This window comes from Geotrypetes seraphini, chromosome 9 (genome assembly GCF_902459505.1).
Source record: "Geotrypetes seraphini chromosome 9, aGeoSer1.1, whole genome shotgun sequence".
Classification (NCBI taxonomy): domain Eukaryota; kingdom Metazoa; phylum Chordata; class Amphibia; order Gymnophiona; family Dermophiidae; genus Geotrypetes; species Geotrypetes seraphini.
Window position 1 is genome coordinate 25,817,238 of NC_047092.1, and position 27,264 is coordinate 25,844,501.

Below are 27,264 nucleotides of genomic sequence, written 5' to 3' on the forward strand. Positions count from 1 at the left end.
TTGGAAGAAGACAAGAGAACTAGATGTTGAGAATGACTTAGATTCCATGGATTTATTTTTCTCTTTGTGTGTTATCTTAGTGTGACTATAGGACCCAGCTCCATAAGACTAGTTGACTATGCTGCAATGAGCAGGTCTAAAAGAATCAAGACCAAGAAATGTTCACCTTTTTTCGCCACCCTCGAATCCTCTATCACCCTAATGGTGTGTATCAATGTACATGCCACTTGCAAGTGACCGTTTTCTCTTAGAGGGAACAGGGGGGAATAGGTCCGTGCTGGGCTTTCTAGGATGAGAGTCACCAGGTGAATACAGTGTGATTGAAGCTTAAAGAGACAGAAACTACAGGGTCGTTAAAAAAATTCTTTATTTAATCAATTTCTAAATCCTTTTTCAACATAATTAGCATGTTTTGGCAGAACGATATACCATTGGTGCAGGAGAAACTGATGGTAAAACGAGGATCCCGCGGATCTAAAGTGCTACGTGATAACATCAAGTGACGGCCACGCATGCACAGACTTGCTCCCTGCCTGACAAAGTGCCGGGTGTTGAAAAGCCGTCCGGACATGTCCTCTAAAGAGTCCCGATGCGTACTGGCTGAAAAAAAGCGGTAGATGACATTATTACCCCATGAGGGGATCCAACCATTTTCCCTTTGTACCTCTCATTTCGGTTCTCAATGGCGGCTTCATATTTCCTGCGCAGATCAATCATGTCATCTTCAGCGTCTGTGATATTATGGGTGAGTTGGGAAATCTCGAGCTTTTGTTGATCTTTCTTCTCATTCATTTCTAGAAGTGAGACACTGGTTTTGGAAATACTGTTTCGCAAGCTGTCTCTGATCATTAGGTTATTGGTCTGCTTCAGTTTGGCTTTCTGTAACAATCTGTAAAAACAAAAATAAAACAAAATCTTCTCATTTTAAACAGAAAGGGGATGATAAAAGTATAACCGTGCTACCTGTAGACAATCTAAACCCATGCATACAATGATACACATCTAACTGCCCTGATACTATCCATATAATGAGGGGTAGAGAGTGTCACAATCCTATCCCTAAAATGCAGCTTTCGCCAGGGCAGGCTATTGTCAAGCCTGGTCCTGTGATTCAGAGGGCAAATCACGGGGATAGGATTGTGACTAAGACTAGGGAAAAACTGTCTTTTCCCTTTAAATCAGTCCTTGCTGATATTCAGGGAAGAGAGGGTTGGCAGGAGAACAGCCCCTGCAGAACCTTCCTCTTCCTGGAGATATCCCAGCTGGAGGGAATAATTAGGCTTCCCAAGCCAAGCAGGCAAAGTAAGCTGAAAGCTCCTCCCACTAAAAAGGCAGGGCAGGTTCACCTGAGTATGTTAGAAGCTGCTTTGAGTAGGAGAAGGGCAGTCTGCCCAGGACCAGCCAGTGGAAGGATCTCTCCCCACCAAAGTGCTTCAGAGCTGCCAGATTGGGAAATGCAGGAACTTGACACAGACCCTGGGGAAGAACCTATGGAGTTTGGAGAACTTGCCAATCTGTCTGAAGACACAGAAATGGACATCAGCTAAGTGGCAGGGCTGAGAGGTGGGAAGGTTGGTTAATCCTTCTGTAGTTAAATGCACAAGCTGTGAGAAAGAGGGTTTGTTTTTTGAATGCCCCTTGCAGGACTTGTGCTGGCTCTGCTTGTGTGAAGAAAAGAAAAAAAAAACGTTTTTTTTTGTGCTTATGATTCAGTTAGCTAGAGTAAGGCTGACTGGAGTTTTTTGCCAGGATTGGTATGAATATCTGAGGGAAGTAATTGGGGAGAATTCACTTACCAACTAGGTTGGGTTTGTGGGGCCTTTACTGGCATTCTGTTAATCAGAAAGATAATTAGTGAATTCATTTACTCCCCTCCCCCCACCAACTCCTCTTGGAGCTGGCTGGAGACAAGCCTGGAAGTCTGTAGGGCTTGGACACAGAGTGAAGCAAAGTGATTATTGGTTCTATTACCTAGATGAAAGTTTAGGCAACTGCACTTCAGTTTTTGTTTCATGTTTGTACTTTACTTACCGGAACTGCCTGAATGAAGGTAAGAGTGGGAACCTTGTCTTACGGTTCAACTCTATTTTTGTTTATTTGAATTGAATTGTGTTGGGTTGCTCAGATCCTGGACTGCCTGTAGAGCAACAACACCAGTACCACTGAATAAAGTGGGTTTGAATGATTATGAAAATTGACTTTTGTTTTGTTTTGTTCTATACTTTGAGAAAGACCCAGCAGGACTTCTTACATTTAAGAAGCACGTCGGAGTAGCGCTGTATGGCGCGGGGATATGGATAAGTGCCCCGTTACAAGTGGTATCAGGAGTGGGATCGTGCGCCTCCTGCTGGACATACGGTGAAATTTTTTTTGGGAAAAAAAAAAAAAAAGTTTGAGACTTTTGACTGATTTATTTCTTTAGCTTGTTTTTTTAGTTTGTTGTGTTGGTTCCTGTTTGCGAGGAGCTGAGTTCCTGTCCTGGAGGATCCGGTGGCCAGACGTTTCTGTTGGAGTGACTAGAGTGATCCTGTCTGTCCGTGGAGAATCGAAGGCCGAGAAGGATCGGGAGAACGGGAGAAAAGAATAAGAGGACAGAAACGCAGTAAGCGACTGGGGGCCAAGGAGGCCTACAAACCAAAGGCGGAGACTCACCTAGCTCTCTGGTAAGCTACTAAACCAGGGGGGGTGAGGGGATTGGCTACCCAGTTATTTTGGTGCCGCACTTGGGTTTGTCTTTTGTGTTTACTTTGTTCCAGTCTCCGGGACGATGAACCAGGAGCAGCTATTGAGGTTCCTCGCGGAGGAGCGGCAGAAGCAAGGCGAGAACCTGCAGGCGGTTCTAAAAGCAAACCGGGACTTGTGGGACCGCGGCCAGAAACAGGCCAAACAACAGCATGACGAACTGGTCAGGGTGATGGGTGAGCAGACCAAGCTGCTAACTCAGCTACTACAGTGCTCAGCTACAAGCACAGCTGGTGGGCCACCGGGACAGGTAGTGAGAACGGATTTAGACCTTGCCAGGTCAGGGAAAGATGCCTCCTTACCATACCCGGAGGAAAGCAAGGAACAGGCCCGGGGGGATAAAAGTAGGGAAACCCTTAGGTGTTACCGCTGTGGCAAAACCGGACATACCCAGCGTTATTGTAGGGTGACCAGGGACCTGGTAATAGCCCAGGACCCCGGGGCCAAAGTTCCGAAAGAATATCAGATAAAGGTATCGGTGAGAGGGAAAAAGATCACAGCCCTAGTGGATACAGGGGCCGAGGTATCTGTAATGTCAGGGCAACTGTGGGAAGAGCTGGGTGAAGGCCGGAATGCGGGGATGAGGAAGGTGCCCATCACCTGTATTCATGGGGAGGCCCAGGAATACCCACTGAGACCCCTGAGTATAAAGTATAAGGGTAGGAAGATCCGCATAGCAGTGGCCGTGCTGGAGGCGGCGCCTTACCCATTAATATTGGGAAGGGACTGGATTGCTCTAGCGGGGACAGGAAGGTCTGCAGGAATTCAGAGCCCGGAGAAATGGGTGTTGGGAAGCCGGGTGGGGGGAAGTTCACTCGCCTCTCGGGAGGAGAGACAAAGTCCCCGAACGCCAAAACCTAAGAGTTGGAGGCCAACTATTCGATGGGCCCCACTCTCGGAGAAGGCTAGGGCACCCACTCGGGCTTACCCGAGGGCCGCAGGTTATGACCTGTATGCGGCCCAGGAACAGGTGGTACCCGTTAGGGGGCGAACTGTAATAAAAACTGATATACAGGTATCACCTCCCCCAGGGGCGTATCTGCGGGTGGCCCCAAGGTCAGGGTTAGCTCTACACCACTCAATCGATGTAGCTGCTGGGGTTATTGACCCGGACTTTAGGGGAAACGTAGCTGTACTCCTTGTGAATAATGGAAATTCAGAATACCGGGTACAGATGGGTGATCGAATAGCTCAGTTGTTATGTGAGAGAATTTGGCACCCAGACATAATGCAATGGTCCCGTCTCCCGGAGACAGATAGAGGAGAACGGGGGTTTGGCTCTACAGGGGTAGGGGTACCAGAAAGCAGTCCCCAGATAGAAGCCCTTAATAATCCAATGGGGGATAGGAAGGCCACTTCCTTGGCCGAACTTAAAGCGGAGATACATAAGATAAAAGAAGAGCTAGCCTCTGCTCGCCAGGATTGGGAGACAGGATTGAAGTCATGTACAGAGGCCAGTTTCCAGTCCTGGAAAGTTCCTATAGACCCAGAACAGAAAAGGTCTAGGGAACAGGTGCTTACCCAGTGCCAACAAGAGTCCGAGAAACTGACCCGTTTAATGGAACAAGTCTCCTCACAGCTCAAGGTAGTTCAGGGGCAGGTAAAAGAAGGGCAAGCCCAGCAACAAGCTGTGCAGCACAGCGTTAAAGAAATAAAAAACACGTGCGGGGAACTAACTAATAGAACGGGGAAGGCAGAAAGCTGGGTGGTGAAACAGCAGGCACAAGAGGAACAACTGGAAGAACATGCCCAGCATTTCCAAAAAGTCTTGGCTACATTTAAAGGTATGGACCAGGATATGAATGAATTGAGGGAACAAATTGCCCAGCTAGGAAAAGAGGACTTGGGGGGAATAACACAGGTGGTCGCAGCATTAGCCCAGAGGGTGGAGGGGCTAGAGGGTCCTAAAGATCATAGTGGTGGAGCGGCAGGAGGGCAGCGGGAGGTTGCCCTATTACGATGGCCGCAAGATTTTGAAGACCCAGACCCTCCTCTCCTAAGTCAGGAAAGAAGGGGAAATAAACCCCGGAAACGGTTTTGAGGGGGATTGAGAGTCCCAGGAGGGGCAGCCCTTAAAGGTGAGGGTATGTCACAATCCTATCCCTAAAATGCAGCTTTCGCCAGGGCAGGCTATTGTCAAGCCTGGTCCTGTGATTCAGAGGGCAAATCACGGGGATAGGATTGTGACTAAGACTAGGGAAAAACTGTCTTTTCCCTTTAAATCAGTCCTTGCTGATATTCAGGGAAGAGAGGGTTGGCAGGAGAACAGCCCCTGCAGAACCTTCCTCTTCCTGGAGATATCCCAGCTGGAGGGAATAATTAGGCTTCCCAAGCCAAGCAGGCAAAGTAAGCTGAAAGCTCCTCCCACTAAAAAGGCAGGGCAGGTTCACCTGAGTATGTTAGAAGCTGCTTTGAGTAGGAGAAGGGCAGTCTGCCCAGGACCAGCCAGTGGAAGGATCTCTCCCCACCAAAGTGCTTCAGAGCTGCCAGATTGGGAAATGCAGGAACTTGACACAGACCCTGGGGAAGAACCTATGGAGTTTGGAGAACTTGCCAATCTGTCTGAAGACACAGAAATGGACATCAGCTAAGTGGCAGGGCTGAGAGGTGGGAAGGTTGGTTAATCCTTCTGTAGTTAAATGCACAAGCTGTGAGAAAGAGGGTTTGTTTTTTGAATGCCCCTTGCAGGACTTGTGCTGGCTCTGCTTGTGTGAAGAAAAGAAAAAAAAAACGTTTTTTTTTGTGCTTATGATTCAGTTAGCTAGAGTAAGGCTGACTGGAGTTTTTTGCCAGGATTGGTATGAATATCTGAGGGAAGTAATTGGGGAGAATTCACTTACCAACTAGGTTGGGTTTGTGGGGCCTTTACTGGCATTCTGTTAATCAGAAAGATAATTAGTGAATTCATTTACTCCCCTCCCCCCACCAACTCCTCTTGGAGCTGGCTGGAGACAAGCCTGGAAGTCTGTAGGGCTTGGACACAGAGTGAAGCAAAGTGATTATTGGTTCTATTACCTAGATGAAAGTTTAGGCAACTGCACTTCAGTTTTTGTTTCATGTTTGTACTTTACTTACCGGAACTGCCTGAATGAAGGTAAGAGTGGGAACCTTGTCTTACGGTTCAACTCTATTTTTGTTTATTTGAATTGAATTGTGTTGGGTTGCTCAGATCCTGGACTGCCTGTAGAGCAACAACACCAGTACCACTGAATAAAGTGGGTTTGAATGATTATGAAAATTGACTTTTGTTTTGTTTTGTTCTATACTTTGAGAAAGACCCAGCAGGACTTCTTACATTTAAGAAGCACGTCGGAGTAGCGCTGTATGGCGCGGGGATATGGATAAGTGCCCCGTTACAAGAGAGGACAGCAACCAAAAACTATTCATATAGTGGAACTAGGGCCGGATTTAGATGAAAAGAGGCCCTAGGCTATTCCACTTATGAGGCCCTTTCACCTCCCATTTTTAAGTTTGTAAATTACATGAGAGATAATAAAATACATCATTACTGTGATATATATCAATATGTTAAATAAAACATGTTGTTATTGGTACTAACCTTTATAAAAAATGTGACACGGATAATAAATAAAAAAAAGTCGAGAACACTTATTTGGACATTTATTCTCAGCACCATATATAGTACTTGTAACAATAACTAATCAAACATAACACACAGCATTGCCCCTTCCTATGTCCATAGTGTCCCCAGTGCGTCCTTCCTCACCTCACCCCCCCTTCCGATGCCCGCCTGCCTCCCATCCCCTTTCTATCCCCATGCCATCCTGCCTGCCTGCCTTCCATTAACCCCCCCACCCCCCTCCGATGCCAGCCTGCCTGCCTCCCATCCCCCTTCCACTGAAACCCCCCATTGCCCCCCCCCCGATGCCAGTCTGGGCCGCCCTGTCCTGACGGATCCACGTTTGGCCTCTCTCCCTGCGGGGCTGGGATTTGCCCAGCTGTTTCCGGACTGACGTCTTTCCCTCCCCGATCCTCCTCCCAGGGCGAGAAAAAGAAAGGGAGAAGCCGAGTCGGCGCCCTGTTGCGGCCGGAGCCGGTTCCGATCCTGAAGCGTAGAATTTCTCCTTATTTTCGGTTCAGTGTTTTAGTGTTCACTGTTTTTAGAATAGTGTAATTTTAATTTTGCTAACAGTTTGAATGTAGGGCCCTCTTGATCTTGAGGCCCTAGGCTGAAGCCTAGTTAGCCTATAGGAAAATCCGGCCCTGAGTGGAACTATTCAGCTGCTATGTGGTTGGTTGGCAAAACTACATAGACAGCAGGGCGGTGGCCAGCACATTATAGCCCTTATTTTAGAAGCCCTATTCGTGATTTCCACATGTAGATAACAGTATTTACACAAGTGTACTTCCCATAAACATGTAAAAACACGATCTTAGAAAGTCAGTATTTTCACTTGTATGACTGCATTATGTGTAGATTTATTTATTGGGATTTACGAACTGCTTTTTTTTTTTTCATGAAGAGATTCACCCAAAGAGGTTTACAATACATTGAATATTTTCCCTGTCTGTCCTGGCAGGCTCACAACTGTAGTACCTGGGGCAATGGTGAATTAAGGAGCGGGATGGGATCGAACTCACAACCTCAGGGTACCGAGGCAGCTAACCACCAGGCGTGGTCTGGGCAGAACCAATATCTACTCACATTTTCTCATGTGGATAGAGATTTCATCTTTTCTTTTCAAGATGATCAAGATCACTTTTTCCTTTTCGCAGTTCCATGCATTTCAGTCACTTTAACATTGTTTTTCCACTTACAGAGCTATTCCGCCATCCTTTTGACCATCTCTACCCAAACTCAATACGGAAAAGACCAAACTTTTCTTGGCTAGTCCCAACGACAAAATAACAAACTCATGGCTTCATCTTAATGGTCATGACTACCCGATTATTAAATCTATCAAAATTCTGGGAGTCACACTAGACTGACATTTAACACTAGCAGAACACACAAACTTAGTGGTACAAAAATGCTTTTTTTACATTGTGGAAATTAAGAACTATAAAAAAATATTTTGATCCTTTATCGTTCAGACTATTGGTGCAGGCATTAGTTTTATCTATTTTAGACTATTGTAATATCATCTATTTAGGAGCATCCACAAAAATTCTAAGGAAATTAAGGATAATTCAGAATACAGCTATTCGATTGATTTTTGGTTTAAAAAAGAGCGACCATATTAGTCCATATTATCGTTTACTTCATTGGCTGCCTTTGGAGGCAAGAGTATTATTCAAATTTTCCTGTATCTGCTTTAAGCTGATATCAGGATTGTCTCCAGCTTACCTTTTTCCTCATTTTGTGTTGCCTAGACCATCAAGAGAAACTAGAAACTTCTACTTATTTGCTTATCCAAAAATGAATGGGTGAAAATATAAGATCTTCTTCGATAGGACCCTAGCATTTCAAGCTGGTAGGCAACAATTTTGGTTAGGTAAATGTATTCAGCAAGCTATGTTATCCTATTGCAGTTTTTGGGAATTAATTAAGACCACTTTGTTTGATAAGTTTATTACTTGGTGAGTTTTATTATTGAAATTCTATTTTACAAATATTTGTATTTTTTACTGTATTATTGTATTTCGCTGATTGTCCAGCACTTTTTAGTGTAAACCACCTAGAACTTTTGGTTATGGCAATATAAAAGAAAGTTATTATTATTATAAGCCCATATGGTTGCATCCTTTTCATAGAGGTCATTGAACTATGTTTCTGTGATTGCAAAAATTTCCAAGTCAGCCTTCAACATCAAGGCTTGCAGATCCTGAACTTTGTTACTTAAACTACAAGCCTTTGTGGTCAATGCTTTCCAGCTATATTTCAGTGGCGGTTTTCTGAACAGTTTGTTTGCTTAGTCGCCCCTTCTACTTTGTGGTTAAGTGAATTGCTAAGATCAGCTGGTCCTAAACCCGTCCTGGGGACTCCCCAGCCAGTCAGTATATAAATGTGACTAGCCTTGATGGATCTTCTTTCACATGCAGGAAACTGGAAGAGGCATTGTTTATCATTTTGAAACCAGGTACCCTAAGATTATATAACACTTGCGGTGCTAAACCCATATAACACATGCTGGTACTGTCTTAGGTTAGGTTACGTTATTTATTCTTGATTTACCGCCATTAAATTCAGTGCAGATCAAAGTAGTTTATAAAGTAAAATAAAATATAGAGTGCTTGGTAGGATGATCATGAAGAACCATGGATTCCTGCTTTTCCATGTAATTATGCTAGAAAACTGCAAAATTCTACATGGTAGCTTTAATCCTCTTATTCCTTTATTTTGGAATATTTACCGATTCTCCTTTGTAAGAGGTATCCAACAATTTAAACTGTCCCTTCCTTCTAAAAAAAGGAGGTTTCGTCAGCAGGAGACCTGAAGTTATGATGCCGTTGTACAGAGCCATGGTGAGGCCTCACTTGGAGTACTGTGTTCAGTTTTGGAGACCACACTACCGAAAGGACGTGCTGAGGATCGAGTCGGTTCAGCGAACGGCCACCAGGATGGTCTCGGGGCTCAAGGATCTCACGTATGAAGAAAGACTAAAAAAATTGCAGCTGTACTCACTTGAGGAAAGAAGAGAACGGGGAGACATGATTGAAACATATAAGTACATCACGGGACGCATTGAGTCAGAAGATGATATCTTCTGGCTCATGGGACCCTCGACCACCAGAGGGCATCCGCTGAAAATCAGGGGAGGGAAGTTTCATGGCGACTCCAGGAAGTACTTCTTCACCGAAAGAGTGGTGGATCATTGGAACAGACTCCCACTCCAGGTGATAAAGGCCAACAGTGTGACGGATTTCAAGAAAAAATGGGATACTCACGTGGGATCTTTAAGGGAGTAAATTCAGGGGAGGGGATACTTGGAATGGGCAGACTTGGTGGGCTATAGCCCTTTTCTGCTGCTTTTTTCTATGTTTCTATGTTTCTAAAAGAGTCAAGATCTTCAGTCAATCTTTGGTCTTTAAACTCTCTTAACTCTGGAATGATCTCCCCTTTTTTAAGGAGTTCCAGTTCAATTCAATTTTTCTGTAAATCTTGAAAAACGACTCTATTTGCCAAACATTTTGAAAATTAATTCTTTTGAAATTTTGCTATTATCTTCTATTTATCATTTGTAAATCATTCCCTGTTTATTTAATTGCTGTAAACCGAGTTGAGCCTTCTCAGAATTATGACTCGGGAGACAAAGTTAAGCTTTAGTTTAGTTTAGAATTGCTTGGTAATATTCCGTTTGGGACTGGAGAATTTGTTCCTATTGCAGGTTGTCTTTGACAATGAAGCACACAGCTTTTACTCATTCAAGAGTTCATGGTGTAGTTTTCAAGTTTTTCGCTGGTAAGAGAGAATTGTCTTGTGAATATGCTGCTTTATGATGGTTTTGAAACATTTAAGAAGGCAAAGCAAAGACAATGCACTCTATTTTCCAAAGGGCTTCCACCCTCTTAGACACACCACTCTGAAAGGAAAGAATATCCTGTTACTACTTGTGTACAAGGATGGCTTGAAAAGTTTGACAAAAAAGCAAGTTAAACAACGAGGGCATACACTTAGTCCATTTGTTTTGTAAGCTATTTTTCCTAAGACATGAAAAAACTGGAAACTCCCTGGACTAAGGGCTCCTTTTACTAAGCTGCGTTAGTTCAAACCCCGCGCTGCTCCTTGTGACCCTGGGCAAGTCACTGAATCCTCCATAGCCCCAGGTACGTTAGATAGATTGTGAGCCCACCAGGACAGACAGGGAAAATGCTTGAGTACCTGAATAAACTCATGTAAACCATTCTGAGCTCACTTGGGAGATCAGTATAGAAAACTGAATAAATAGTATGAAAAGTTTCTGGTAACCAGAGCTGATACTGTGATGTCACAATGTTTCATTCCTCCAATAAGAGCCAACCTCATCAGTGATGTCACAATGGCTTGATTGTCCTTTACTTGGCTCACTTCTAATACATTTTGATTTCCAGAGTGGTGCAGTGGTTAAAGCTACAGCCTCAGCACCCTGAGGTTGTGGGTTCAAACCCACGCTGCTCCTTGTGACCCTGGGCAATACACTTAATACCCCCATTGCCCCAGGTACATTAGATAGATTGTGAGCCCACTGGGACAGAGAGGGAAAATGCTTGAGGACCTGATTGTAAAAACCGCTTAGATAACCTTGATAGGCGGTATATAAAAATCCTAATAAACTTGAATAAACTTGAAACTAAGCTGCGTTAGCAGTTTTAGCGCATGCAACATTTTAGCGTGCGCTAAACCCGCGCTCCACAACTAGAACTAATAAGAACATAAGCAGTGCCTCTGTTGGGTCAGACCAGAGGTCCATCATGCCCAGCAGTCCGCTCACGCAGCGGCCCATCAGGTCCAGGACCTGTATAGTAATACTCTATCTATACCCTTCTACCCTTCTCCTGATTGGAGAGGCCCAATTTTAGTGCAGGAAGAGGTGGTCGGAGCATACCGTGAGTGGTTTCCTTCACTTGCTGGCGCTCCAGCTGCTCTCTCCTGCTTCTCCGGCTGCCCTCTCCTGTCTCCCCCCGCTAAAAACAGTATTCGCGTTTTTTCAGCATTTGTGGGGGTTCCCGGAATGCTGGCATTAAGGTTTAGCACGGGCGGCAATTTAGCGCATGCTATTCCGCACATTAAAGCCCTAACGCGGCTTAGTAAAAGGAGCCCTAAGTGTATAGAGACTATCCCCCTCTTCTACGAAACTGCACTAGCGGTTTTTAGTGCAGAGAGAGCACAGAGAGCCGCGCTGTTCCCGACGCTCATTGAGTTCCTATGAGCGTCGGGAGCAGCGCGGGCCATTCAGTGCGGCTCCCCGCGCTAGAAACTGCTAGCGGAGATTCGTATAAGAGGGGGAATGTTGTTTAACTTGCTTTTTTAACAATCTTTTCAAACCACCCTTGTACTTTCTGATTAGGTAATGGAAAACAAGTATTACATGAAACCTCCTCCTCCCAACCCCCCCCCCAAAAAAAGATAATAATTTTTCATTTTTCTTCACCACAGCCCAAAACTCATGGTAGCCTTTTAAAGAAACTACGGTGTTAAGGGTATTAGAATCTGAACATACCTCTCTTTGCTTTGGACATTGGTCCTTAGGATTTCTATCTCGTTTCCTGTTATTCTAGTTTTTTCTCGCATTTCTGATATTCGTTGTTTTGCAGTCTGAAGTAGGTTAGCACATTTATTTCTCTCTCTTCGGACAATGTCATAGATGGCAGCAAATTCTTCAAATCTGGAAAGTGCAAATTTGTGCATTAACATATAGCAGCAATGCTTATGCTAGATACGACTAAACAGAAATGTGTGCTTATTAAAGAAAGAACAAATTCCCCAAATTTACCGTTTTTTAATTATAACACTTTTCTTCTTATGTTCCACTATGGACAGATCCTTTATTTTGATGTCTTGTAGAATTAGATGACACCTGTGCTGTTGTGGCGTAAAAGAAATAGTTTTAAAGATTTGCAATGTAATATGTAAAAACAGAGTTATGCAAGGAAAATAACTAGTGAATAATTATTTTAAAAATATGTCGGCTTAGAGTAAGGACAGAGAAACGCAGAGAGAGCAAAGCTGCTTACTTGTAGTGCAGGTTCTCCATAGGCGGCATGGAAATGCTGTCCCACTCTAAGATGATGTCATCCTATGGAACCTATGTGCAGGTCTCCATCTAGTCTAGACCTCTCTGAGCATGTGCAGGGGACCGGGGTTACCGCAAAGCCTCCTGGTCCCTCCTTCCCCTCAGTCCATATCTAAGTTGGAGTACTAGGTTGTTTTTGTTGGGGTTTTTTGAGGGGATGGAGGGAAGACAGGTGTGGCTGTCTTCCTCTGCTGTCTGCAGAGAATTGAAAGTAACAGAAAATTTACGAGAGTTGAAATATGTTGCTTCGTTTTAAACAAAAGCATATCCCTAGTTTATCTCATTGCTAGTGGAGGAAACATTTTATCTTGTGCTGCCTCTTTGTATAGAGGCCTTCTGACATTGGCATGTTGGCAAGCTGAGAATCAGGAAAATCAGGTTCAGATCCTGATTTTCCCCTGGTGACAGGTCAAAAGCGCGTGCCGACAAAGGCGCGCCGACAATCCAGCGCAGACAACTGAGCGCAAGGCGGAGGAAAAACAGTATTTTAAAGGGCTCCGACGGTGGGGTGTGGGGTGTGGGGGGAACCCCCCCACTTTACTTAACAGAGATCGCGCCGGCATTGTGGGGGGGTTCCTCAGCCAAGGAAACAGATTGCTAATCATCCAACTTGATCTCTCAGCGGCTTTCGATCTAGTGGACCATTCCATACTTCTCCAGATTCTAGACGCAATAGGAATCTCAGGTAAAGTGCACACCTGGTTCCAAGGCTTCCTTAAAACAAGAACATATAGAGTCAAGTCAAAATAAATTCTATCAGAACCATGGTCTAACCCCTGCGGAGTGCCACAAGGCTCTCCCCTCTCTCCCACACTTTTCAACCTATTCATTGCTTCCCTAGGCAGCACCCTAGATGCCCTAAACATAACTTCATTCAGCTAAGCGGACGACATAACCATCCTCCTTCCATTTGACATCCACGACCCCATCTCCACAGGACGCCTGAAAACTACATTGGAAACAGTAGAAAAATGGATGACAAATCATAAGTTGAAGCTGAACACGGACAAAACTAAATTCCTACTACTAGAGAAGGACAAAAAACCATCCCTAACAGAACTGGAAGTAAACTCAATCAAGTACCCAATACAGAGTTCCCTCAAAATCCTGGGAATACAACTAGACAGATGCTGCACTATGCAAACACAAATCCATAAAATCATCCAAAAAGCATTCTTCACAATGCGAAATCTGAGAAAAATAAGAAAATTCTTTAATAAAGACCAATTCAGGATCATTGTCCAATCCCTCGTGCTAAGTATGGTAGACTACTGCAACAGCCTTTACCTACCTTGCCCAATCAACACAATAAAAAAACTACAGACCGTCCAGAACACAGCCCTCAGACTCATATACTCACTCAGCAAATACGACCACATTACCAAAGCATACTTAGAATCTCACTGGCTACCAATAAAAGCAAGAACACAATTCAAACTCTACTGTCTCCTATTCAAAGTAACCCACGGCGCGGCACCCAGCTACCTAAACAACCGTTTTCACTACTATCTCTTATCCAGAAGAAGGAGAACACAGAACATTTTCACCTACCCTCCTCTCAATGGTACTCGACGTAAGAAACTTTATGACAACCTACTAGGGACACAGGCAGCTAATATTGACTCCGACATCTCAAAATTATTGATCGAAATTACACACATAAAAGAGTTCCGAAAAGAAATAAAAACACTACTGTTCAAAAAATATCTCCCATCAATCTAAACCGCCATCTAATGAGTTCCCAATCAATTCCTTTGGGAATAGAATCTCTTTATCCAACCCAAACTAAACACTCCTACTGTCCATATCATCAACATTAATTAACCAACATTATGCAATCATCAAAACAATAAATACACCTCCGCTTATAGGCATATGATGCTACTCTCCACCCAAAGAAACTTGATTCAGCTCATGTAACATCTTTTGTAATCTAGAATATATTGTAATTCTTTATTCTCCACCAGTTGTAAATTGACTCAGTTGCTATGTAACATCTTCTGTGATATTGAATGTATTGTAATTCTTCACTATTACCTGTAATTAACTCTTCTCCTGTAATGTAATTCTACTGGAAATGCCCAGATATCTTCTTTATTGTAACCCGTTGCTATGTTACATCTTCTGTGATATTGAATGTATTGTAACTCTTCACTATTACTTGTAATCTACTCTTCTCCTGTAATGTAATTCTACTGCAAATGCCCAGATATCATCTTTATTGTAATCCGCCTAGAACCGCAAGGCACAGGCGGAATAGAAATCCCTAATGTAATGTAATGTAATGTTTGGGGAGTTGTAACCCCCCACATTATACTGAAAACTTCACTTTTTCCCTAAAAAAGAGGGAAAAAGTTAAGTTTCCAATAAATGAGGGGGATTACAACCCTCCAAACCCCCCCCCCCAACGCCGGTGCGATCTCTGTTAAGTAAAGTGGGGGAGTTCCCCCCCACACCCCCCGTTGGAGCCCTTTAAAATACTGTTTTTCTTCGGCGCGCTTCCGCCTTGCACTCAGTTGTCTGCGCTGGGTTGTCGTCACGCGCTTTTGTCTATGAACCTTTTCCCCCTGTTGCTCCTTGAAACCTTAGGCAAATTACTGTATTGTCCATTGCAAGCCCACTTGGGGAGAAGTGATTAAGGCCATTATTTCAGAGCCACATCTATGTGTAAATATCAATTTGAGAAAGTCAATGAACATCGACATTATACAGAAATTTCAGGGGAATGTGGTTTGAGTGTACTTTTGGGCTGGGCTTCGGCAGGGACTAAAATCTCTACATGTAGGGTTACCAGATGTCCGGATTTTCCCGGGTGTCCGGATGGATTTTCAAAACCTGGCACTTTGTCCGGGATTCAAAAAGCTTCCAGCTAGGAGCAATGTCTGGAAGGCACACGTTATGCACATGTGTGCAGGCATATGACATCATTATGTCATACCAGCATATGTGCAGATGCACTCCCGACAAATGAACAGGTTGAGGGGGTGGGGCTGGGGGGCGGAAAGGGGCGTGACTCGGGCAGAACTAGGAGGGGATGGGTGGAACTGAGCAGGGCCATGGGTCTGGATTTTAGTTCTGGAAAATCTGGTAACCCTAAGTAGGTCCAATCAAAAAGAGGAAAACTTCAGTTTGGTCAAAAAGACCACAGTTTCAAACCTGCAGAAATCAAACTTATACAGAATATGACTGATTTTATCACAAGACCTCATACACCCAAGGCACTACTCAAACATTTTTTCGTGCCCTTACTGGGGCGGTGTATTCCTCATTGTTTTTTTAGGCTTATACACAAATTGATATATATTCTTTAAGGCAGGCTCAAAGTTAAACTGGGTGTTATAAATTATAAAAGAAGAGCTCTTAACTTCTGCCTAACGGCTGCCGAACCATTTCCTCATGCAGAAGTTAAGAGCTCTTCTTTTATAATTTATAACACACAGTTTATCTTCGAGCCTGCCTTTAAGAATATTTATCAATTTGTGTATAAGCCTAAAAAACTAATGATGAATACACCACCCCAGTAAGGGCACGGAAAAATGTTTGAATAGTGCCTTGGGTGCATGAGGTCTTGTGATAAAATCAGTCATATTCTGTTGAAACCCTAAGTAGGTCCGTCATTTGGCGGTTTGCAGTTGAAGGGCTTAACCAGGGGACGTTGTGAGGCACATTTCATCTTGGGAGCTGAGGGACTGGTTAGGCACATACAGAGGAAGTTTAGCCATCATATAGCTCGGCGCCATATAATGCATGGATTTGAACACTAGCATCAAGCCCTTGAAGACACAACTTTTGGCTAAGGGCAGCCAGTGAGCTGACGCTAGAGCCTGGGAGACAGGGTCGCGGGCATGGAGGTTTTATAGAAGGTTGATCACCGCGTTTTGAACACACTGGTGGTAATCGTACATTCTTTGCCATGAGACCATTGCAGTGCATTGCAGTAATCTATGCAGTAGAGTACTAAGGTATAGAGAAGTTGGGCAAAGTCAGACTCTGAAAAGTAGTTCCTTATTTTTTCAGAGTTGTTGCAGGTAGTAAAATAAGGAAGATACCACCTGAGAAATATGGTCGGAAAGCGACAGGTTGCAATCCTAGGCTGCGCGCTTGATCTTTCATAGTTATAGTAATCAAGTCCCAGCGCAGTAAGGAATGGGCACAGTTGAAACATTCTTTGCGGATCCAAAGGAGTTCCATCTTGGAGGCGTTTAGTTGTAGTTTATTGACGATTATCCAGTTTTTGATTTCCGAAAGGCAGTTAAGCAGTTTCTCAATCTGGCCGTCATAGGCTTCTCTTAGCGGTAGGTACAGTTGGATGTCATCCACGAAGGAGTGAATCTGTATTTGATATTTGCAGGCTATGTCTGGGACAGGTCTAATGGTAGAGATTGAATAATAGCCCCCTGTGGAACACCATATTTGATCGGTTGGGTCAGGTTGGTTTTTACACCAGCTCAAAGGCACACATTCAGTTCAACCAGGGCTTTACACACGGAATTAAGAGAGTCATTCTCCTTAATCCCATGTAGTTTATATCCACCTTCATAAAGAAACCAGGAGAAAAATGAAGAATTTACATGTAGGGTTTTGTAAAAAATAAAAAAAATACCAATGACCCATCTTTTTTAACTTCCATTGATTTCAATGCAAGTAAAACCCAGACTGGCTCAATCTGGCCCCCATGACCTGGAGACATATGGTAACCCTATGGATTGTTAATCTGTTTCTATAAGGCCTATATATCCTTCAATTATTGGGATGTAGTCTGGAGTGTTTATGACAGACAGAAGAAGGCATACTCGTATATCTTCAAAATGAAAATATAGCTCTTTTAGCTCAAATATGTCACTTTTGAAGGCTTCTCTTGTGTTATAAGGTAACAAAATTTCTTCTCCCCCCTCCTCCCTCCACAATATAACAGCTGTTCCTGTTTTTGAAATATTTTATTTTCCTTGGTTTTAGAATCATGGCAGAAGGAAAAAATGGACAGTCCAATGGCTATCTCTGTGAAAACAGATTCATTTTTTAATTTAGAATTTCATAAAATTATATTATTTTTTTGCCTGTATTAAAGGTACAATTGAATAAACTATTTATTGGTTTATTATTAATCTTGTTATACCGCTTTTTCACTTTAAGAACATAAGAAGTTGCCCCCGCTGAGTCAGACCAGAGGTCCATCCTGCCCAGCGGTCCGCTCCCGCGGCGGCCCATCAGGCCTAGTGCCTGAACAGTGATCCCTGATTAATTTACCTCTAATCCCATCCCTATAATATACCTCTACTCTTATCTATACCCCTCAATCCCTTTGTCTTCCAAGTACCTATCCAAAGCTTCTTTGAACCCCTGTAGCGTGCTCCTGTTTATCACATCCTTCGGTAGCGCGTTCCATGTATCCACCACCCTCTGTGTGAAAAAGAACTTCCTAGCGTTTGTTCTAAACTTCTCCCCTTTCAATTTCTCTGAGTGCCCCCTTGTACTTGTTGATCCCCTTAATTTGAAAAATCTGTCCCTGTCTATTTTTTCTATGCCCTTCATGATCTTGAAGGTTTCTATCATGTCTCCTCTAAGTCTCCGCTTTTCCAGGGAGAAAAGCCCTAGCCTTTTCAGTCTGTCAGTATATGAGAGGTCCTCCATACCCTTTATTAGCTTAGTTGCTCTTCTTTGAACACTCTCAAGTACCTCCATGTCCTTCTTGAGGTATGACGACCAGAATTGAACACAGTACTCCAGGTGCGGGCGCACCATAGCATGATACAGTGGCAGGATGACTTCCTTCTTTCTGGTCGTGATACCCTTCTTAATGATACCCAACATTTTGTTTGCTTTCCTTGAGGCTGTTGCACACTGTGCCGACGCCTTCAATGTTGTGTCTACCATCACTCCCAGGTCTCTTTCAAGGTCGGTCACCCCTAGCGCTGATCCCCCCATTTTGTAAGTGAACATCGGGGTTTTTTTCCCTATATGTACGACTTTGCACTTCCCTATGTTGAAACTCATTTGCCATTTTTTGGCCCATTCTTCCAGTGCTGTCAGATCTTTTTGGAGATCTTCGCAGTCCTCCATGTTATTTACCTTACGATATAGTTTGGTGTCAACCGCAAATTTAATAACCTCACATTTTGTTCCTGCCTTCAGGTCGTTAATGAATATGTTGAAAAGTAGCGGTCCCAGTACCGACCCCTGTGGAACTCCGCTCGTGACCCATTGCCAGTCTGAGTAATGGCCCTTTACTCCAACCCTCTGTTTCCTGTCCACCAACCAGTTTTTGATCCATCGGTGGACCTCCCCTTGCACCCCGTGGTTCCATAGCTTCCTTAGTAGTCTTTCATGTGGCACCTTGTCGAAAGCTTTTTGGAAGTCAAGGTAAATTATATCTATGGATTCCCCTTTATCCACCTGGCTGGTTACCCCCTCAAAGAAGTATAATAAGTTCGTGAGGCTTGCAGAAGCCATGCTGGCTCGACTTTAGCTGCCCATAGTTGTCGATGTGTTCCCAGATGCTGTCTTTAATCAGTGCTTCCATCATCTTTCCCGGGACCGAGGTCAAGCTCACTGGCCTGTAGTTTCCTGGGTCTTCCCTTGAGCCTTTCTTGAAGATGGGCGTGACATTTGTTATTTTCCAGTCTTCTGGAATCTCTCCAGTTTTTAAGGATAGGTTGCATATTTGTCGAAGTGGTTCAGCTATTTCGTTCCTTAGTTCCTTGAGTACCCTTGGGTGAACGCCATCCGGACCTGGCGATTTGTCGCTCTTTAGCCTGTCTATCTGCCGGAGGACATCCACCTTGCTTACCTCTAGTTGGACCAGATTTTCATCCTGCTCCCCCTTTACGATCTCCTCAGGTTCCGGAATGTTGGTTGTGTCCTCCCTCGTGAAGACTGACGTGAAGAACTTATTTAGCCTGTCAGCTATCTCCTTTTCTTCTTTTACCACTCCCTTTCTGTCCCCATCATCCAAGGGTCCCACTTCTTCCTTTGCTGGTTGCTTCCCCTTAGGGAGGAAGTGGGACCCTTGGATGATGGGGACAGAAAGGGAATGGTAAAAGAAGAAAAGGAGATAGCTGACAGGCTAAATAAGTTCTTCATGTCAGTCTTCACGCGGTTCCAAGCGGTTTACATGATACAATCAAATAAAAACAAAATAAATAAAGAACTCCATTATAAGACCTAACACACACAACAAACATACAGGATAACATTCACGCCTAAATAAATAATAATATAATATTAACTGTCATGAATCACTTCCAGGATCCATTGGGCTACTGTAACTTAGGTTCACTTCTGGTAAAACTCCCTTAACCAAGCACTCACTGGTACCAGAGGCTGGACCCAGACACCTTCACTGAAAAGTCTTAACCTACCTGCCCCCACCCCCACCCCAATCTTGACCTCCAAGACGGCATCCACTGAATAAAAGTACCTTTCTGTGTTTCACTTCCACTATTGACTACATATCCTGATGAGGGATTAATGACTAAAAACTTTGTAAGTATCACCAAAGATATTATTTGTTTGCCAGTCCTTGCGTCTTTTGGCGATTGCCTCACCATATGCAACATTCATCCACCTGGTTGCTATTCTCTCTTGAATGCTGCACCAGAATATTATTTTAAAATCTACTGATTAGTGTTGCTAATTGCATGCATCACGTAATTACACAGAATGATCTATGAAATCTTAAAAATGATTACAGTACTGGCATTTACGCTGGCTTTTATTGTGGGCCGGTGAGGTAAATGCTCCAACGCTCATAGAATTCCTTTGAGCATCAGAGCATTGACCTCTACCGCACCAAAGGAGCCCTTAGTTTATTAGGAAGAAGGAACAGTGATATTTGAATTCTAGACTCAGAGCTCCTTTTACTGAGCTGTGGTAGCAATTCCCGTGCGATAAATGTTACACAGCCCATTCCATTCCTAGAGGCTGCGTTGCATTTTCCGCGCCAGGACTCACTACCGTGGGTTTGCGAAAGGGGCCCTTAGTATTTTGTGTTCCTACAAATCTTGTGACGTAAGACTAGAGCTGCATGAGTATCAGTTATTAATTTTGCTTTTACTTGAACTACAGGTTCAAATTTGGTTTTCCATTTCCCCAACACAGTATGAAGAGAACATAAGAACATAAGCAATGCCTCCGCTGGGTCAGACCCGAGGTCCATCGTGCCCAGCAATCCGAGCATGTGGCGGCCCAACAGGTCCAGGACCTGTGCAGTAATCCTCTATCTATACCCCTCTATCCCCTTTTCCAGCAGGAAGTTGTCCAATCCTTTCATAAACCCCAGTACCGTGCTCTGCCCTATTACATCCTCTGGAAGCGCATTCCAGGTGTCCACCACACATTGGGTAAAGAAGAACTTCCTGGCATTCGTTTTGAATCTGTCCCCTTTCAACTTTTCCGAATGCCCTCTTGTTCTTTTATTCTTTGAAAGTTTGAAGAATCTGTCCTTTTCTACTCTCTCTATGCCCTTCATGATCTTGTAAGTTTCTATCATATCCCCTCTAAGTCTCCTCTTCTCCAGGGAAAAGAGACCCAGTTTCTCCAATCTCTCAGCGTACGAAAGATTTTCCATCCCTTTTATCAGATGCGTCGCTCTCCTCTGAACCCTTTTGAGTAACACCATATCCTTCTTAAGGTACGGCGACCAATATTGGACGCAGTACTCCAAATGCGGACGCAGCATCGCCCAATACAACGGCAGGATAACTTCTTTCGTTCTGGTTGTAATACCAAGCTCTTCCCTCAACAGGAATAAAGAAAAACATGCAAAGTATAATGTATTCCATGAATCCACCTTAGATTTCAATGCTTTCTGTACATTATAGTTTTCTATGTATGGCTCAGAGTCTCACTCAATTATCAAAAGCCGTTCAATCACATTTCTTCTTTTTGTCATACTGCCTTACCATGATTGTATTTGATACTGACCTTGTCTTGCTCCTAAGTTATTTATACTAGTATCCTCACCTCTCACGTACAGTCTTTTATTTAATTCCTGTTAACCGCACCGAACTTCACAGTGTATTGCAGTACACAAGTAAAATTTTATGTTATGTTATAACCAGGGATGCAGAAAATACTTTGTAGTATTCCCAGTCAAAGGTCACTGCAGTCTGAGCAGTGGCGTAGCAAGGGTGAGAGGCACCCATGGCAGCAGCACCCCCCTTCCGCCTTCATCTCTTCCCCCGGCTCCTTCCCCGATCCCCCCTGCCACGTGTGCACCCCCCTTCCCTTCTCCCATACCTCTAGTTATTTACCGCCACAAGCAACAAGAACTTCAATGGGCTCCTTACGACCCTGTCAGCTCTCCCTTTGTGCGGCTTCCAGAAGTGACGTCGGCGGAGAGATGACGCAATCGCGAGGAGCACATTGAAGCTGTTGCTCACAGCAGTGAACAACTAGAGATACGGGGGATGGGAAGGGGGCACGCGCATGGCGAGGGGAGGAGTGGAAAGAGGCAGGAGGGTGAAGAGGAGGGGTGCCGGTGCCACCACCATCATGGCACTTGGGGCGGACTACCCCCCTCCCCCCACCACTGAGTCTGAGTGATGTCTCTAAGGGAGACTATTAAATACTCACCTGTATACACTTTTCTCTCCGTATTCGCGGTTTCAGCAATTGCGGTTTTGATTATTCGCGGTTTTTAGCTTGCTGAATCTTCCTCCCCAATTAAGTCAGCTTGCATAGAGAAATCGCTGATTCCCAGCACTTTCTTCACCGTGTTTTGCCTCTTCTTCAGGAACAGGCCTGGTCTCCTACCATGTTATTCATGGTTTTACCATATTCACAATGGTTTTTAATAGAAAACAGTGAATAACATATGAAAAAGTTATTTGTGGTTTTTCTGTATTCGCGGGTCTGTTAATCCCCTATCACAGCGAATACGGAGGGAGAAGTGTACCTTACTGTGTGTAGTATGCACTGCCTTCTTTTATTACCTTGGCTTTCACCAAAAGTCTTGCTTTCTGGTCCCGCTCATCAGACTTGATCTGAGCCAGACGTGTGAAGTTAGTCAGGTCTTCTCTGCACTGGGTTTGCTCCTTAATAAACTGCTGCTCCTCAACGATGCACTGTTCCACCATATGCGCTTCCACCTCAGTAAGGGTTTGCTGCGTTATAGAACACAATGTTGTCAAGAGTAGGGTTACCAGATGTCCGGGAAAACCCAGACATGTCCTCTTTTTAGACTTTCTAAAATCTGGCAGCTTGTCTGGGTTTTGGAAAGCCCCAATGAACTCCGGCCGCATCTGGAGGGCCTTTGAGCATGTGCGGATGACATCATACACATCTGCGCATGCTCCAGGCCCTCTAGACATGGCCGGAGCTTGTCGGGGAAAACGAGAGGAGGTTGTGAGGGGGTGGGGTTGGAGGCTGAACTGGGAGGGACTGGGATGTAACGGGGTGGAGCTAAATATGAAACTGGGCAGGGCTGGGGCAGAACAGGGCAGGGTCGTGTGTCTGGATTTTTGTGGTCCCAAAAATGGTAGCCCTATTCAAGAGACAACTCCGGTGATATTTCCACCAAGAGCAATTTGAGTACTTGGGCTGTTGTTCACCTGCTGTGCCAAATTCCTTTGAATGGCTTCTACTTCTTGATGTAGTTCCATCCTTCTTTCTAGCAATACCCCATCAATTTTGGGTAGGGCATCCATCTAAAACAAAGAACAGTGAAGTGAAAGGTGGTTAAGATAAAATATCATTGCAATGGTCAGGGGTTTTGGGCAGGTCTATATATTTTTTCCTGACTTTTTCTCTACACCCTCATTTTAGACATCACAAAGGGGCACACTTAGGGGATGATTCTATAAATGGTGCCCACATCAGTAGCACCTAGCGGAATTCCACACGTAACACAAAATTTTTAAATTGACTTTAATTGGCATTTTTTTTTTTTGTAAATCTTTATTCATTTTCATATCTTACAATAAGTGTATAATAATCAATCAGAAAAATTTTTAAACAAATCACTTGACAATCTTACTTATAATCATTAAAGTATAAAAGAATCCCTTCCCACCCACCCCATCTATTAATAATAAATCAATTAGCAATTATCTTATTTCCCAATCCCACCCCTCCTATATCTTATATAAAACAAGGTGTTTAAGGTATCTGATCATTAGAATATGTAATCAATGGCCCCCAAATCTTTTTAAAATTATGATAATTTCCTTGCTGTATAGCAAGCACCCTCTCCATTTTATAAATATGGCATACTGAATTCCACCAAAAGGTATAATTAAGTTTAGTATAATCTTTACAGTGAAAACACCATTAAAAGTCAATTAAAAACACTATTTGAAGTTGAAGTCGAAGTCTGGTGGACTCATGTCTGGACTGTAGGGAGCATAAGGCAACACCTCCCAGCCGTATTTGTGTAGTTTTTCAATGATGAGTGGAAAACTCCATCTTCCTCACGGCCAAAAAAATTTCGACAAGCTCAATCAAAAGTCAAACAAATGATGATTTTTGCTTATGATCATGAAGGCATCATCATCACAGACAAAGTTCCATGTGAAAGAAGTTTCACAGCAGTGTATTGTGATTTTTTGCTAAAAATGCGCAGAAAAATGCACAAAACCCGACCTCAGTTGCTCTTGGCTGGGCCACTCATTCTTCACGACAATGCTCGCCTGCACATAGGGAATGTCATCATTGAAAAACTACACAAATACGGCTGCAAGGTGTTACCTCATGCTCCTTACAGTCCAGACGTAAGTCCACCAGACTTCGACCTTTTTCCAAAGTTGAAACAACCTATGCGTGGACATCGTTTTGCATCTCTGGAAGAGCTTTTTCCTGCTGGTACCCGAGCCATTCGGCAACTGAACAAAAACGGTGTCTTGAATGGAATAATGAAGCTTCCCGGACGTTGGGACTTGGTCATTGCAAACAGGGAGATTATATTGAAGGATTGCAAAGAAATACTTGGAAAAAAAAACCATGTAAATTAAAAAAAATTGTGTGCATTATTTATGAAATAACCCTCGTAGAATCAGCCCTTTAGTGCCAATCCTATAATGGCTTCAAGGTATGCCCAAGCCATTTTAGAATACTAGCCCAAAGTTGGTTTGGTGTGGTAAAATTTAGATGTAGCAGCCTCTGTCATCTTAAGTGGCAAGGTAGCTTAATGGTTAGTGCAGCAGACTGAGAGGAACTGGGTTCAAGTCCCACTGTGGCTCCTTGTGATCCTGGGCAAATACCAAACCTTAGAGTGTGAGGCCACCAGGGACAGAGAAAGTACCTGCATATAATAAATATAAACTGCTTTGGTTGTACCACAGAAAGGTGGTATATCAAAACCATGACTCTTCATCTTAATAGCAGGCATAAGAGGGTACTCCAACATGCACCATGCAACGTGCATAACTCATTGTATTCTACAATTTGCCCTTGTCACTTCACAGAATGACCATGCTCTGGCCTCATTAACACCCCCATACATTTGCACACTGTGACCTGGATTCTCGATAGGGCATCGATATATGTGGCCACATATCGTATGTCAGTCACATGATGGTGCCCTGTAGAGAATTGTGCCTCCGAGAAGGATAGGTACTGGAAATGTAGGACAGGGTTTTCTAGGCCTACATTTCCGGCACCTATCTTGCCATGAATCATGCCTACGAGGCGCTTTATGGCACCTAACGCCACTTCCGGCATTAGCCATGCCCATTGTGATGTTTGGTGCAGTAAAGTGCCTACATAGGTGCAATTCTGGTGCCTTTTATATAGGCCCCAGTAGGTACTTTAACATTGCATTTTTGTGTCATTTTAAATGGCGTTTATTAATTAGGCACCGGTAGGGCTTCTATCAGCGCTTAAGTTTAGGCGCAGTTTCTAGAATTTCCCCCTAGGTGCACTATTGATAGAATAGTGCATAGTACTTAACGCACATGGAGAGGCATTTTTGATAAAACATCTAAAAATTCAGTACCAAATATGCCCATTTTCAAAACTGCAAAAAGTCTGTCCTGTTTTTTCAAAAATGGATGTGTTTGTGCTCAGTGCATGTATCTTTTAGAACCATTTTTGAGAAAAAAAAACAACCACACATCCAAATGAAAAACACACAGAATAGGCATTTGAGATGTAGGAGGGACCAGCATTTTTAGTAGACTGGCCACATAGACATCCCAGCAGGGCAGTGGGTCACCCTAGGGGACATTGCAAGGAACTTCACATAAAAGGTCCCAGCTTCAGCTTGGAAAAGAGACGGCAGAGGGGAGATATGATTGAAGTCTACAAAATCCTGAGTGGAGTAGAACGGGTACAAGTGGATCAATTTTTCACTCCACCTGAAATTACAAAGATTAGGGGGCACTAATTACAGGGAAATACTTTTAAAACCAATAGGAGGAAATTTTTTTTCATTAAGAGACTAGTTAAGCTCTGGAACGCATTACCAGAGGTGGTAAGAGCAGATAGTGTAGCTGGTTTTAAGAAAGGTTTGGCCAATTTCCTGGAAAGAATTATTGAGAAATTCCAATTATTGAGAAAGACATGGGGGAAGCCATTGCTTGCCCTGGATCGGTAGCATGGAATGTTGCTACTCTTTGGGTTTTGGCCAGGTACTATGAACATTGATTGGCCATCGTAAGAATGGGCTACTGAGCTTGATGGACCATTGGTCTGACCCAGTAGGGCTATTCTTATGTTCTTACACATCTCACCATAAACCCCTTATATTGTATGGTGAGCCCTCCAAAATCCATCTCAAAACTCAAATCCCCTGTACCCAACTGTACACCACATCAACTGAGCTTACATGAGAGCTGGTATCGACAGCTGGTAAGCACATCCCCAACTTCTTCGCACCAGGAGAGGTTCGGGTTGTAGAGCTTTTCAGCTGGTGGGGCTTGGGCATCCCTGCCAGTAAAGGTAACATTTTTAATGGGGGAGAGCAGAGAGGAATGGGTGGGCCCCTCAGTCTACTAGAAATAAATACTCAAGGATTAGGGCCCGAATCTATTCCTTATTCACTCAAAAACAAGCCCCATATGGACAAACGATACACACACCCAGAAACACTACAAGGCCTTACTTACAACCAACAACATTCACACTACCCCAGGATCCCTCCCCCTGAAAAAAAAAATGGGCTGCTTGCTATCCCCCTGCTTTCGACTGTGAATGATGGTGTAGTGGAGAGGGGGTATGTGGTGTCTCTTAAGATTGTTTGTTCCAAGCCTTCCTTTGTCTCTTGGCAGCCCTGCATGTCATCAGAAAGCATAGACACAGCAGAATAAAACTAAATTTTCTAAAACTGAAAGCCCGGTAGGTGGGCTAAATACAGAACCCTCCACACACACAAAAACAACCTCTAGGAATTGTCAGAAACCCTAATGGTATTGAAAGGGATGGAGGTCCTTCTGCACGACACTTAAAAGCAATCACTTAAAAAAAAAACCAATGAGAGAGTGCAACAAAAAATACATCTAATTAGCTTTGTGGAAAAAGTGAAGACTGATGAGACCCCCTTGTGAAAGTACAGTGTGTGAGACTTCCAGAACTTATCTTAAGCTGTAGAAGCTTTTTCCTGTACTGAGTTTTTTTGTTTTGTTTTTTAACTCTTTATTAATTTTCCATTCAAAAACATTGCATTAAAATATACATACAATTGACTTCAAGACAGCACTTACAATTGATCAAATAATTTTTCTTGATTATTAATTAAGTGGGTAGTGGGTGGGAGGATTAGAATGATTGTTCAGATATATTTATAAGTACTATTATATTTATGTATAATTGGTTTGCAAGATGGATGTTTGAAAATCAAAAAAGAATTAAAAAAAAAAAAATACCACAAAACATTTCCCCTCAACCCTAATTCAAGAAAAAAAAATAACCAAAG

At 43.5% G+C, this 27,264-nt stretch overlaps 2 protein-coding genes across 4 annotated transcripts in view; one reads left to right on the top strand and one right to left on the bottom strand.

The window, feature by feature from the left end:
- The window catches only part of CCDC146 (coiled-coil domain containing 146), a 190,127-nt gene that overhangs the window by 28,484 nt on the left and 134,379 nt on the right, over nt 1–27,264 (bottom strand). For all 3 annotated transcript variants that reach the window (XM_033959108.1, XM_033959109.1, XM_033959110.1), the window contains exons 10-14: nt 22,967–23,062; nt 22,349–22,519; nt 12,117–12,205; nt 11,844–12,008; nt 665–889 (exon numbers count right to left, since the gene is read on the bottom strand). In XM_033959108.1, the coding sequence (XP_033814999.1) occupies nt 665–889; nt 11,844–12,008; nt 12,117–12,205; nt 22,349–22,519; nt 22,967–23,062 (746 nt within the window). The remainder of the gene's footprint in view (nt 1–664; nt 890–11,843; nt 12,009–12,116; nt 12,206–22,348; nt 22,520–22,966; nt 23,063–27,264) is intronic.
- LOC117366983 overlaps nt 2,454–27,264 on the top strand; it is a 28,523-nt gene continuing 3,712 nt past the window's right edge. Inside the window, exon 1 of the mRNA XM_033959111.1 lies at nt 2,454–5,357. Within this exon, the coding sequence (XP_033815002.1) occupies nt 2,768–4,783 (2,016 nt within the window). The 5' untranslated portion in view covers nt 2,454–2,767 and the 3' untranslated portion in view covers nt 4,784–5,357. The remainder of the gene's footprint in view (nt 5,358–27,264) is intronic.